The 14404-nt window shown below is 38.0% G+C and overlaps 1 protein-coding gene across 1 annotated transcript in view; it reads right to left on the reverse strand.

Annotated features, from left to right (window-relative positions):
- Positions 1–1259: 1259 nt before the first annotated feature.
- The window catches only part of HMCN1 (hemicentin 1), a 209654-nt gene continuing 196509 nt past the window's right edge, over positions 1260–14404 (reverse strand). The window contains exons 100-108 of the mRNA XM_009275892.2: positions 13787–13906; positions 13406–13540; positions 12769–12882; positions 12316–12441; positions 11374–11502; positions 6894–7244; positions 4000–4119; positions 3227–3353; positions 1260–2108 (exon numbers count right to left, since the gene is read on the reverse strand). Of these exons, the coding sequence (XP_009274167.1) occupies positions 1742–2108; positions 3227–3353; positions 4000–4119; positions 6894–7244; positions 11374–11502; positions 12316–12441; positions 12769–12882; positions 13406–13540; positions 13787–13906 (1589 nt within the window). The 3' untranslated portion in view covers positions 1260–1741. The remainder of the gene's footprint in view (positions 2109–3226; positions 3354–3999; positions 4120–6893; positions 7245–11373; positions 11503–12315; positions 12442–12768; positions 12883–13405; positions 13541–13786; positions 13907–14404) is intronic.

The following is a 14404-nucleotide window of genomic DNA, read 5'->3' on the forward strand; positions in this document are numbered from 1 at the left end:
GCGGTCGGGTGGTGAACACGACTCCTTTCAAGTTCTCATCTCTCAGGGCAAATGGGATTGCTGGGTCCTCGTCTGCCATTAAGAAAGTTGTCCTCGGGTGCATGACTTGATCATGAGTATAAGCAACCAGCCGGATTAAATCCTGACCGGCAGCTATGCCGAAAGGGAGGGAAAGGAGTTTATATTCCAAGGCGTAGGTACTCAGATCACACTCCAAGTCATTGGCCGGGCAGTTTTTCAGACAGAACCTAGGAATAAGCAGAGCACTTTAGCCCAGGGAGAAGGCATGATATCGTAAGTGCTGCAATAGGTCTTAAAGGATAAATTCTTCCCCTGTTTACCCTGTTGTGTAATTTAAATTTCTCTATAACGATAATATGCTCATGCACTCTTTATCCATTGTTCCTTTAAAGTTGCAGCCCAGTTTAATGTCCCATTTTCCCTCAACAGGATCATCTCAGAAAATGCCAAGAGGAAATGTAAAGATATTGAATACAATATTTGTCATTGAAGTCAATGGTATATGTTTTAGTTACCTTACTCTTAAACATTAGAGTTGGAAAGGTTAGTTTAAAGCGTACCAGGCAGCTGCATTTGAGGTGTCTGTGTGTTAGATCATAAAATAAAGAATTTGGAATGAAGAAAGGCAAAGTAAATTTTACTTCTACAAATCAAAAGTCAAAATAGGACATATCCGTTAGCCCTGCTTGTCAGTACTAACACAGGTCAAAGAACATTATCCATTTCAACTTGTCATTCCAGTTCAGTTTGATCACAAAAGATGGTTTCTGACCATGAAACAAGCTATTTCCTTGAGTATATTAAAAGATTAAAAGAAATTAGTGTGTTTTTTCCAGAACAGGGAAATAGAGTAACTTAAAAACAACAAAACTTACCATGAACTGTAGCATTATTTTCATGACTAAAAGAGTATTTTAATCAAATGTACCAGTTCCAAATTCTACTGTAGATTCTTTAGCTGAAAACAAACTTTAATATCATTTGTTTCAGCATTTGCAAGCATTAGGTACAGTGGTATTTGGGTTTTTTTAACACACGATGTAGTATATTACAGCCCTAGTTCTATCAGGTATTTGATAAGAAAAAAAATCTAATAGATATAAAATTGTTCCAAATTCTACTGTAGATTCTTTAGCTGAAAACAAACTTTAATATCATTTGTTTCAGCATTTGCAAGCATTAGGTACAGTGGTATTTGGGTTTTTTTAACACACGATGTAGTATATTACAGCCCTAGTTCTATCAGGTATTTGATAAGAAAAAAAATCTAATAGATATAAAATTGTAAAACACTTAGCAACCTTTAAAATATGTAGACCACTTGAAATTACATTTTTTTTTCTTCTGGTTAGGCTTGTCTTTAGTTGCTTTCAACAGAGGCTGCTCCTTGCTTACTGCTTTGACCACATACTTCAACTCATACTTTGCTTTTTCTGCTGGTTTTCAGAACAAACTGTGGAAAATGACTACTCCAGTGTAATAAATAAAGCAAGTGGTAACAGGTCCTCAGAGCCATGGATTTTCCTCTTGAATTGGAATAATGGGACTGGATAGGCAGCCTCAGGGAAAGAGGGAAAAAGAAAAGAGCATAGCACCATTTTCAAGTTACATGATTCACAACTGTTTGGCAGGCAGTAGAGTCAGTCTGGAAGTGGTAATACCCACTGGCATTTAAAAATGTGGTTAAAATACTGTGATTACTGTCAAGTAGTTTGGGTGTTTAATAGGGGTAGGCTGACACAGCTATATAAACAATGAAAGTTGTCCGATACTCAATATTTCCATCGACGCTGTAGGATAAGGCTCTGACTCCCATGCGGTAAGTCTTTGGCTCTCGCAGCGGTCGGGTGGTGAACACGACTCCTTTCAAGTTCTCATCTCTCAGGGCAAATGGGATTGCTGGGTCCTCGTCTGCCATTAAGAAAGTTGTCCTCGGGTGCATGACTTGATCATGAGTATAAGCAACCAGCCGGATTAAATCCTGACCGGCAGCTATGCCGAAAGGGAGGGAAAGGAGTTTATATTCCAAGGCGTAGGTACTCAGATCACACTCCAAGTCATTGGCCGGGCAGTTTTTCAGACAGAACCTAGGAATAAGCAGAGCACTTTAGCCCAGGGAGAAGGCATGATATCGTAAGTGCTGCAATAGGTCTTAAAGGATAAATTCTTCCCCTGTTTACCCTGTTGTGTAATTTAAATTTCTCTATAACGATAATATGCTCATGCACTCTTTATCCATTGTTCCTTTAAAGTTGCAGCCCAGTTTAATGTCCCATTTTCCCTCAACAGGATCATCTCAGAAAATGCCAAGAGGAAATGTAAAGATATTGAATACAATATTTGTCATTGAAGTCAATGGTATATGTTTTAGTTACCTTACTCTTAAACATTAGAGTTGGAAAGGTTAGTTTAAAGCGTACCAGGCAGCTGCATTTGAGGTGTCTGTGTGTTAGATCATAAAATAAAGAATTTGGAATGAAGAAAGGCAAAGTAAATTTTACTTCTACAAATCAAAAGTCAAAATAGGACATATCCGTTAGCCCTGCTTGTCAGTACTAACACAGGTCAAAGAACATTATCCATTTCAACTTGTCATTCCAGTTCAGTTTGATCACAAAAGATGGTTTCTGACCATGAAACAAGCTATTTCCTTGAGTATATTAAAAGATTAAAAGAAATTAGTGTGTTTTTTCCAGAACAGGGAAATAGAGTAACTTAAAAACAACAAAACTTACCATGAACTGTAGCATTATTTTCATGACTAAAAGAGTATTTTAATTGCTTTGAAATTGATGGCAAGTTAGGCCTTTAGAGAAGTAAGTCAGAAAACTTAGATGCAAAGGCAGCCCCATAAGTGACAAATGAATGACACTGCATCAGCAGAAAGAAGCACAGCGTGCTGCCCGCCAGGGTTCATTTAGTAAAGGAACATTCTGGTGCTATTTCCTTTTAAACTAATAGTAAAATGCTGCATGGATACCGAGAGCCAGCCAGCCTGTGGCCACTGCTTTACGGTTCTGCTGCAGGGGAAACATGGAATACTGCTGCTCGCAAAACCGATGATCATCTCAAATGTCAATGTTTTACCTTTTGCTAGTATGAGCTTTACTGGTGTCAGTCAAACTTAGATAAAGTTTCTTCTGACGAATACAGGTTACGGATCCGAGCTTGGAATGGGTGAAAAGGGGCTGAAAATAAAACGTACCCAGAAAGAGGCTCTCGCTGATAGTTTGGTGGACAAGGTGTGTCTATGCATTGGTAGCTTCCTCTCATGTTGAAACACATCTGATTTGATCCACAATTAATGTTCTGTTCAAGGCACTCATCAATATCTGAATGTAAAAAACATGCAAATGATCAATTGCTGGTAGAAGAAATTAAGGGTTAAAAACTGGCTGGGTCAGTAAAGGCTGAGCAGACTGCACCTCTGCACACAGTGAAATCTTTCAGGATCCAGTCTTGCTGTTTGAGACACTGGAGCCAGGAGTTTCAATAACGTGCATTTATTATTGTTGGCATTTTATTACTGTGCAGGATGGCGTATTGTGCTAGAGCTGCCCTACAGCCACGATCCACCATAAACCATAGCTGTCAACAGAGACTAATTTGTTCATTTTTTATGGGTTTTTTTGTGGATCAGAATATCTGACAGTACCTTTTTTTTTTTTTTTGACCCATTATATTGGGTTTGACCCTAGAGCTGCTGTCTACTTGCCTGGAGTCAAATGTGTAACGTAAGGTCACCTGAGGAAACTTCAGAGAATAAGAAGTTGCAATTGTCTAATTTGCTGGTGTTTTATGAAGCATTAAAATGTGAAATATAAAAACTTCTGAGACTTGAAATTTTGAATGCCGAATCTCATATAGCAAATTCAAAGAGGTGGCTTATACATGTATTGAACATGATTTGTATCAAACATGATTTGTATCTTATTTATTTACAAATATATTTCTGAACACTCAAAGGGATCCCCGTACCTTGACAGGTTTTGCCATTGGGCATAAGGCGATAACCAGATGGACAAGTACACTGGTAACTTCCTAGGGTGTTTCTGCATTCATGCTGACAGGTATCTCTGGTTTCACATTCATCTATGTCTGTGGAAAGAAACATGAACACGTACACATCAGCATTATTTGAACCTGGTATTGAACCGAGGTATTTTTTGTCCTATTTATATATAAGCATATGGACAGAGTTGGTGGAAGTTGTGTGGATCTTGTTTTCTCATGGGGTTGAAACGTCTAAGACTAGCAAGTCCTTTCACACCTTACCCGTGCCATTCCTTAAAACTTTTTAATAATTAAAGTCCTCACCTCTTTTGATGGCAGCCATAATATGTATTCTAGCTGGAGAGACCAGTCCTGATACAGAGTTCTGGGAAGAAAGGGGGACGTGCAATCTGTATACATCGACAAGGTTATACAAACACAGTCTTGCCCCAAAAAGCAAGGTGAGCTGCCTGATAATAAGGTTTTAGGCAATATGGTTAGGAAACGCCCAGATTAGTTATCTTGTCAGAGGAAGCCTTGACAGTGGGGGAGTTGTTCTTACAGTTAATCCCTCCTCAGGCAAAGCTGTTTTCCTTCCAAACTGATCTTCCTCATGCCATGGGGATGAATTAAGCTCAGTATCTGGGAAGACTATCAATAAATGCTCTTAACTGTTTTTTTTAATCTCCCTCTCAAAAATAGAAGTACCAGACTACTTTATGTAAAATTCTCAAAGCAGACCAGTGTGATTTAGACACAGATCATATATAATAATAATAATAATTTCTTTTGAAACATCTGCCTAATTCAGGAGAGCAATAGAGATCCTACTCAAGTTACTCTCATGCAAGACTTAAGACTTGCATGATTAAAACAGTGGAAGGAAGGTCTTTGCCTCCCCTCTCTTTGTCTGATTTACAGGGGTTGCATTAGATAAAAATGCAAACACAGAAGGGAAACAGATGTGACAGTAGACATTTACAGTATGCTGTTATCAAATCCTGATGGTTGTCCATTGAAAGAACTTTCTTTAAAAAAAGCATCATTTGGGTGTATTTTTCATATTAAACAGTAATTTTTAAATTTAGATGGTAATTCCAATGAAACAGAAGTACAAGAATATTAATTAGTTCAAACTGGAAGCTGAGGTGAAGATCATACATTTTAGCTTAACCCTTTCATCAGTGGTAGCTATATTCCTAGGTCTTTCAATTAAACTGCCATACCCATAACAAACTGCACATATATGACTACTGAAATGTCTTTATAATGTAAATACAAGGCCTATCTATAATTTTTATTAATAAAATTATATTCATATTTTTCAACATTATATATTGCTATATAATTCTAGCAATAATTCTGGTTGCTAGAATCTAGCTGTAGATCACTGTATTTATCCTGGAAGGATATTGTGCCTCCTGTGAAGTGCCACTGGCATATATGCTAGGTTGAGGCACATAGCTAACACACCACAACCTGCTATGTTAAACACACTGGGACAAGCTCTAGTAAGGCCTAGACTGCAGTACCCTTAGTCCTGAATTCAGCAGTATTATCACAAAATAACTTAACTGAATAATTTTTTTTTTCTTAAGATACTCAAAATGTGAGTTAAGTTGGCAAAATCTGGCTTAAGAGAAGCATATTTCAAAAGATGAACTCCTTTTTTTGTATCCCCATCTGTCCTTTGTGTAAAGCATCAAGTCTGGTGATCCCACCTGAAAGACAAGACGAGCCCTGGCTCACAGCGCAGCAGTGGCCCCTCTCCTGCCCAGGTCTGTCCAGCTTTCCAGGGCAGGGAGGGGAACATGCTCAAGGGAGGCTAGGTGTGAGCACCCATTTTCTGGCTCTAGACCAGCAGTTAGAGGGTCTAGATCCACAGACACCAACTACTGCCACATGACAAAAACCTGACATTTCTAACTTTTGAGCAATAGTGTGGGGGTGTTTTTAACTTCTTCGTTTCTTCACATTTAGTGCAAATCAGTCAATGAGCAGTACAGGCTGCTGTTCTTTTTGACTTTCACGAGGAGCTGAATTAAATTTTCAGTACTTGTAAAACCAGCACCATTTCACTGAAAAACCTCAGAAAAGCTCACGGGGTAGGGAGGAAGTGAGCTAAACGCTTGATAGTTAGAGGTGCCAAATACCTTTGTTTCCTGTCAGTCTTAGAGTGTGCTCTGAGGCTCTTTAAAAAAAACCTGGGGCACAGCTTACCAGTTACTATAACTACCCTGCTCTCCTCATCACAGAAAAAGAAATGGCAGTGCTGTCATTGTCACAACTTATGACAAACCCCCTATTTGTTTACTTATAATCAATCTCTCCACACTCAGTGAATTACATTGCAACCCACTATATATCATATCTACAGAAAATTTAAAAGCTTCTGCTTATATTGCCCGTATGGCAGTGACTAACCGTCCTGTAGCAGTGCTGGCATTGGCCCTAGTGTGCTCAATTCTAAAATCTTTATTCAAAACCTTTTTGAACCAGATTATTACTACCATCAGTGGGAGTCTGGCATAAGCAACATCCCCAGGACTAGATTGGGTCTACTGGTGTTTTTTGAAGTGTGAGAAAATTCACAAAGGTGAGCTACCATCATCAGAAGAAAGAGAATAACAGAGGGAAATAATTTGCAAACACACAATAAGCAACACAATTAAAACAAGAGGTTACAAGGAGGAGGTTTGAAAACATTTTTGCTACAACGTGCTCAGGAGACAAGAACATGCAGAACTCTCTGAATATTTATCAGGGTAATATGAAAAAAACCACAGCACCGCAAATCATCAGCCCCTGGTATATATGAAACAGTAACCTAAGAATAAGGACCAAAACAAGAGAATTGCATAGATATGACTGACATTTACCTACACATCTGTATTTTCTTGCCTCATAGCCTTCAGGACAAGTTTCTCTAATGTTCCTTCTAGTCCTGGAGAAAGGTATTCTGCTGTTTCTATACTCTGAGAAGGAGCTGTAGAGATTTGAGGAGTGCCTGTAATATTGTTGAGGTTGATAGTTGTCTCTCACAGGGGAGAATTGAGCATAGCTATAGCTATTGTAATAGGCACCATAATTTGGCAATCTCTCCAATCCAGCGCAAGATTTCCCATCACCTAATAAATGTTGTCCAGGTGGACAGATACACTTGAAGCTGCCGGGGGTGTTGGTGCATTGAAATGCACAGGGTTTAGGCACTTGTTCACATTCATTAATGTCTGCTCATGTGACATGATCCAGAGCAACAAACCATGTGAAAAGGAGAAAAAACAAACAAACAACAACACATAACTATATGTATATATATATATATACATATATACTTATCTCAGCCTGTGGAACAAACTGAAGACATAAAAGTGAGATCTTGAAGGCAGTAAAATATGGAGAACACAATGCCAAGCAGGAAGGTTATTCTATCCTGTACAGTAATATACCTTTATTCTTCCTGTAAGGCTGCTTGTGACATAAGACTGTGCTCACGTAGGACAAGAACGCTGCTGAAACTCTTGCCTCGAGTGTTACTGAAGGTAAGGCGTGGCTATAAAACAGGGATCCAAGTCTGTTCCCCTGCTTTTGCAGAAGCAGAGCCATGTGATAGCCTGAAAGCTGCCAGCTGTGGTTCCTGCTGGTTACCAGAAAAGATGCACTCTGAGAAATAAGTGGCCCTTAGGACCCACGCTGTTCATCGTTTCAGCCTGAGCTGCTCACTACTACTTCAGTAATTATTTTTTTTTCTTAAGTGCTCCACAGATGGGTGGGAGAAGCTGTCAGGCTCTTCTTTAAAGGAGGATACTTAACACGGAGCATTCTTGAGAAGTACAGCATTAGAAATTCATTGAAACTGGCACTGCGGGAAGCTCAAAAGCTCCGATACGGTTATTGTACCCTGCGTCAGGGGAAAAATAGGTCTCTTCCTGCAGGGAAGGAGGTCAGGTATGTTCTAACCTTTCATGTTGTTATTGGTCATTCCAGCTATGAAAGGTTGGAGACTTAACAGTAAATATTAATTCACTTCTGTACAATTAAAAAATAGATTTTTTTTTCATAAGGAATGCTTTTTTTTTTAAGTTGTTTTCCTTTAAATTGTAATCCAAAGTAATTTGACCACCCTAGCAGTAAATATCCATCGTTAAATCAAAACAGAGTAGTGAGCATACAAAGTATGGTAAAGGGTTTAAGGATATAACATGATGAGTGTCCTTCACACAAAATAAAGTAAATATGAGTGCTCTTGGATGCTGTAGGACCAGGCCTTCCCCCACAGTCTCTCCTGCGCTACCAGAAAGAAGTTTTATAAAATTTTCATCGAGTTTCTTCAGGCCCAGCTGAAAATTTGACATATACAGTATTCCTTTTCAAACTTACATTCATTCTTTACTAGAAAAAGACAAAAATCTGCTAATTCCAAACAGGAATGTGCAACTCCGCAATGACCAGAAATTAATAACCTGATATTAACATTCATAACAACATAATCTATAATGACATATAAACCTTTTTTTACTAGAATTTAAAGATTATCTTAATGGTGATTCAATAAGGGTTTAACTATTTCATATTAGTGGAAATATGAATACACATTAGTGTGTATTCTTTAAATCATTATTGTAAAAATGCCATTAAGCTAGCGTTATTACAGTTTCATTTTGGTTCCCTCTGAACACAGTATTTTGAGCATAGTTTGTAACCCTCCAAGACACAAATGCATGGTAATGGTATTTAAAAAGTAATACTGTTCAGAAACGTAGTAGAATATCAGATTACATTTTTATTAAGTGTTTAATACTTCATATATTTTAAAGTTTCAAAGAATTTCTTGGGGTTTTAATAATTAAATGTTTTGAGAGTTGGAAATCCAGGGATAGTTATTGCAGAGTATTGCAGTATTTTCCAATTGTTATTTCACAAACACATAACTGAAACTTTATATATTAGCTGAAATATCATTAAGGTAATATTGTCAGGTGTTTTAAACAAGAGAACTTCATTTTTAATACAGCAACAACTGGTACAATTTTAAGTTTATATTCCTTCATTGCATGCTGAAGATGAAAGACCTATTACTCATATACATGTAAAAGAATACTGAAACTCGTTATTTCCTTAGCGCTCAACTATTTTCTAATTGCTGGGTTTAACATTCTTTACCTGCATAAAATAGACAATAGGTATGTGCACTAACATCTTTTTACAACCACCAATGTCCTTGGAACAAGTTGTGGATAAGCAATATAAGATTATCAGAGAAATAAGGAAAGAAAACAGGTGAAAATTCAAGCAATTTATTTCATAGGATCATCCTGTGCAATACAAGCAAAATTGAAGGCAGCAAGTCACTTGCATTTATACCATAGGCATCCCTGTGAGAAGTGATCGCTGACTGACTGGTAAGCCTAAGTCTCCACTGGACAGTATCCCTTTGATTATGCACTATGAGTATTAAATATTTACAAGAACAAGGTGAAGTAACTTTGAAACTGAAATAGCTAAATTCTCATGCATTCTTTAACTTGAAGAATATTTGATTTTAAATTCTAGATAGCCTTGCACGTGATATATGCAAAATGCTTTAAAACAGCTTTTGATAATGCCCTTCCATCTACGATACGGCATGTTGAGATCCAACATAGTTCACAGAAATATTGTAATTTACTTAAATGGGCATGCATATATCTATGGGTGTTGTGCTGACAAATAGGCATCTTATCCCCATCTAACGGACAGGGAATTGTGGCACAAAGGACTTTACACAGGGTAAGAGTGGCACAGGTAGGAACCAGGTTCAATTCTTGTTTCAGTCTGGGGCCCTACTTACTTTTCAACTCTTCCCTGTGCTCACTGGAAACATTAACAATAAAAACTGATTTTTTATTGACACATGTGAACTAGTATCTTTGATGCGTCTACATTTTAAATATATTTTTAAGCAGATAAAAATTCAAAGGTGCATAAAGGTCATACTTTACTTTAAGAGGGAGCTTTCAATGCTCCTTGGTCAGAAGACAGCTTTAGAGCAGCTGCTGGTGTTTTGTGAAAATCTGTAGCGCTAGACTTTATCTAGCTTATTACTGTCAGAAATTTAAATGGTTTTAATATATGTTAAGGAGTCTGGGATTGATTTTATTTCAGTAGAGAGGCAGCTGGTGGAAGTAACGTGTTGGTCTACAGCCAAACAGTTTCTTATTGTTTTAATCTCTCTCAAAAAAACCCAAAAACATTCCTGGCTTTTGGTAGTCCAAAATCTTAGGCTGTTTAAAAAGGAAAAAAAAAAAAAAATCCTGTTCTCCAAAGCAGCTATTTATCACTTATGAAAGTTAATCTTGAAGAACTCATCATGGAGGAATGCTTCTCTGATATGGTACATGAGAGCAACTGAAACCAACTTCACTTAGTGTCATATACCAACATTCATAAATCATTATCATCAGGGTGGATCAGCTATTATATGTTAAATATTCTACATAAATACAGAAAGGGTGAATCTAAATGATCCTTAGTGCCATCCTGAGGTCTATTAAATGCCAGGGGAAGTGTTTTATGCACTTGCACTGACACCATACATTAAACTCTCTTGCTATCCACGTTAGAGCTATGAGAACATCCTTCAAATGCTATGCATGTATGCGTGGGAGAAAGCTCTGCACATTTTTATGCCAAAAGGTTCTATGTAGATAGCATAGGGGAGTAACTACATGGTCAGCATTCCTGGGACTGACAGGAATCTTCCTTCCCTGCTGTGATCCACCCAAACCAGAAAGGGGAGCGTTGAGTGATAAATGCGTATCAGCTTCTTCCGCTCTACCCATATGGGGAACACCCTTCACAATTCTAGCGGGTGGGTAAGTGCGTTTGTGCTGTTCACTTGCAGAGGCGAGTTCTGGGTGCATCGTGCCTCTTGCAACACACTTCCTTTGGGCGTTCTCCTTTAGGGGAATCCACACCACTCCCTGCTTGGCTGCCTTCAGGTGGGAATCAATCCAGTCCAGGCTATAGCAAGGCACATTTCACTGTCCAATCAACTAACAAATCTGACCTGACTTTTATAAATTAAGCCTCTTGTGGAGTGGTAGCTTGCCACATCCATCCATCAGTGCTCCGAGACCCTTGTACACTTTGTTTTCAAAGTATGGACCTATAACAATCTCCGTTTGGAATAATTTAGTTTTGACTATTTGTTTTGAATGGGACACTTTGTTTTAGATGGATAATTTTGAACTTCAAAGCAAATTTGTCTACATAGCATAGTCTTCAAATGGGATAGCGTTGTCGGATATGTCACAGCAGAAAGCCCAGCCAAAAGCAGCAGCAGAAAATATGTGATACTAATGTGATTGGACAGCTTACCCACACAAGGTCTTCCAACTCCCTGGGACCGATATCCTCTTGGACACACACAACGGTAACTTCCTCGTGTGTTCTCACAAATCTGGTTATAGCGGCACTGGTGGGTTCCATCCCGGCATTCATCAATGTCTGCAAGCGACAAGGCAAGGGGAAGCAGTCAGATTTTTCTTGGAACTTCTTACAGCTTCAAACTTCTTAATGTAGAAGAAATGCAGTTAAGCCACAAGTGAATTTGGCCCTCTAGATAGATTTGGCCTCTGAACGTACACTTGTCTTACCTGGTGCCATGATTAGGCATTACTCTGTAACAGTTTGTGTTACAAATCACAATCTGTGTTTCACAATCTGAAAGCAGATTTTGAGCAGATACACAGATAAATTTTTCAACCGTATTGCATTTACACACACTTTTCCCGTTAATTTTCAAAACTTTTCATTGAGGTTTCCAATGTGATCAGCTACTCTCCAAAGAGACATAATCCATCTTCCCATCATATCCCACTAGAAAAAAAGATTTGGTACTACATATAACATGTGTTATGATTAAAGGCATCCCTGATAAGCAGCAAGGACCTGTTATCTTGATTCAGAGCTCCTGAGACAAACTCTTAAGAAAGCATTCACACATGGGACAAAACATTTCAGTCAATGAACAATCTGTAGAATTTAAGGTGACAATGCAGAAAAGATGCTGAGGAAAACCTTACTGTTCTTTCTTAAGAGCAATGGAAAACTAGAAGTGGCAAGGACACATCTATTCTTTTAATACCAACTACAAAAAAGTTAAATATGTATGTTTCCATAAATGAAAAAAAGTTAGTGCCTTAACGTGCAAATCTTAATAACTGGAGATGGACTATCTCCAAGATTTTTTTTTTTTAATAATGCATTGTTGTCCCTGTGTTTACCATCATTGCACAATACATTAACACTTCTACTCACCAATACAAGTTCCATTTTCTGCTTTGGTCATTCCATTGGGACACAGATCAATGCACTTATAGCCACCACGGGTGTTTTTGCAAAGTTGATCAGGCCTGCATACATTCTGCCTGCACTCATTTACATCTTATTTAAAAAAAAAACAAAAAACCAAGAATGGAAATGAACTTGCTTCCTTTTGCTCAATTCCTAAAGAGCAGAATAATCCAGCTGTAATTATGCTGTGTACATGCATTTGAATGCATTTCGTGCACATTTATCAGTCAGCCCAATTTCCACTTCCTCTGGCTTTTAGTACTGCTTTACAAACAAATTCAGAAATACATACTAAGTATGTCATCCATAGTAGGATTTTCCTTCATAAAGGTTTCCAACAAGAAATATAGCAACAAATAAATGTTGAACTATGTCCATTGGGAAAGAGGGAATTAACATTCAAAAATTCATTCATACCCATGCATTTTCTGCCCTTTAGCTGGTATCCTGGATCACAACCACAGCGGAAACTTCCTATAGTATTGAAGCAACGCTGTTGACAGGAGTTGGACTCTTGACACTCATTAACATCTGTTGAACAATACAAATCCTTGATACCATAGCTGTGAATTGCCTTGTCATCATTTACCTGAACAGCGTTTCAGTTGAGTCAACATTTTGGACTCTGCTTTGAGCTCTAATTATTACACTGTTGAGGTATGTTCAGAAGTGTTTACTTCTCTCACTTCTTTTTAAAAGAAAATGCACATGGGACACAAAAGCAAGAATGTTAGGTTATTCCCTGATAGGATTTTAAAGATGGAAAAAGCAAAAGGTTTCAAAAAAAACCAAAAAACCCACAAAAAACCAAAAACACAAACCAAAAAAACCACCAAAAAAAACCCCTACAGCAAAAAAAAACCACCACACAAAAAAACCACAAAACCACAAAAAAAACTCCAAAACCAACCCCAAAAAACCACAACCTTAATAATGAAAATTTATAGACAACGTATTTGGAGATGCATCTTTTAAAAAGTTACTTTCAATTGTGTGAAAGACAGCATTTTAAGTTTATGAAAGCTAACACCAAAACCCAAAGACTTCTCCATACCTTGGCAGCTAAATCCATCAGCTGTCCTCCTAAAGCCGTTCCCACATCTAACCACGCAGCGGTATGAGCCAATGATGTTTTCACAGTCCTGGCCAGCATGGCAGGTATGTCCACCTAACGCACACTCATCAATATCTATAATTAAAACAAGCTGTAAACCTCACTATGACAAAATGCAACACAGATTAAGCAGTCTTGAACATGATCAACTATGAAACACTTGATTGCAAATATATTCAGATATGAAATAATTAGAATACCACCAATAAATTAAATTCTTATGATGAGAAAATGGCCCAGCCCGAACAGAACATTTCCCTAGCGATTTAAGTGCCGTGGGGCTTTTTGTATCCAACCTGTCCACAGCAATACTTATCTTACCCTGACACGTTCTACCATCCGCAGAGATAGTGAGGCCTTTTGGACAGGAGCAGTAGTAAGATCCCATGGTGTTATGACAGGTATGGGAACAAGGATTTCGCACAGCACATTCATCTTCGTCTGGAACAAGGAAACATTTGAAAAACCAGTGAGACTTCACAAGACTTTACAAGAAACTATACCAAACAAACCCTTTATAAGAGGTAAATGTCTGGTAGAGCCCACAGGGCAAAACTAGATCTAGCAACAGAGCAGCTTCATAGAAACGGTTCAGCAGGGCATTCTTCACTCTTATTTTTATGGTTACCAAACCTACACTAACACGGCTTGCTGGAATCTTTCATTAGCTCTGCAGGACTGGGTCACTACCACAGTAATGAATGTTTGATACAATCTTTTCCAGAGAATCTCTTTACAACAGAACAGATGGGTTTCAGTGTTAGACTTAAGATTTCCTAGATACACGTGCAAAGATTATGACATGTTCCATATTAAAGTTTTAGAACTAGTAATGTTTTACAGACGATACTGCAAGTGGAAAATTGTTTTAGTGACCTTATTTTCAGTTTTCCTGGTTTTAAACCTTTTGGATGGTTTAGTGTTTGTTTCTTGTATTAA

Source organism: Aptenodytes forsteri, unplaced genomic scaffold (assembly GCF_000699145.1).
Source record: "Aptenodytes forsteri isolate BGI_AS27 unplaced genomic scaffold, ASM69914v1 Scaffold289, whole genome shotgun sequence".
In the NCBI taxonomy this organism is placed as follows: domain Eukaryota; kingdom Metazoa; phylum Chordata; class Aves; order Sphenisciformes; family Spheniscidae; genus Aptenodytes; species Aptenodytes forsteri.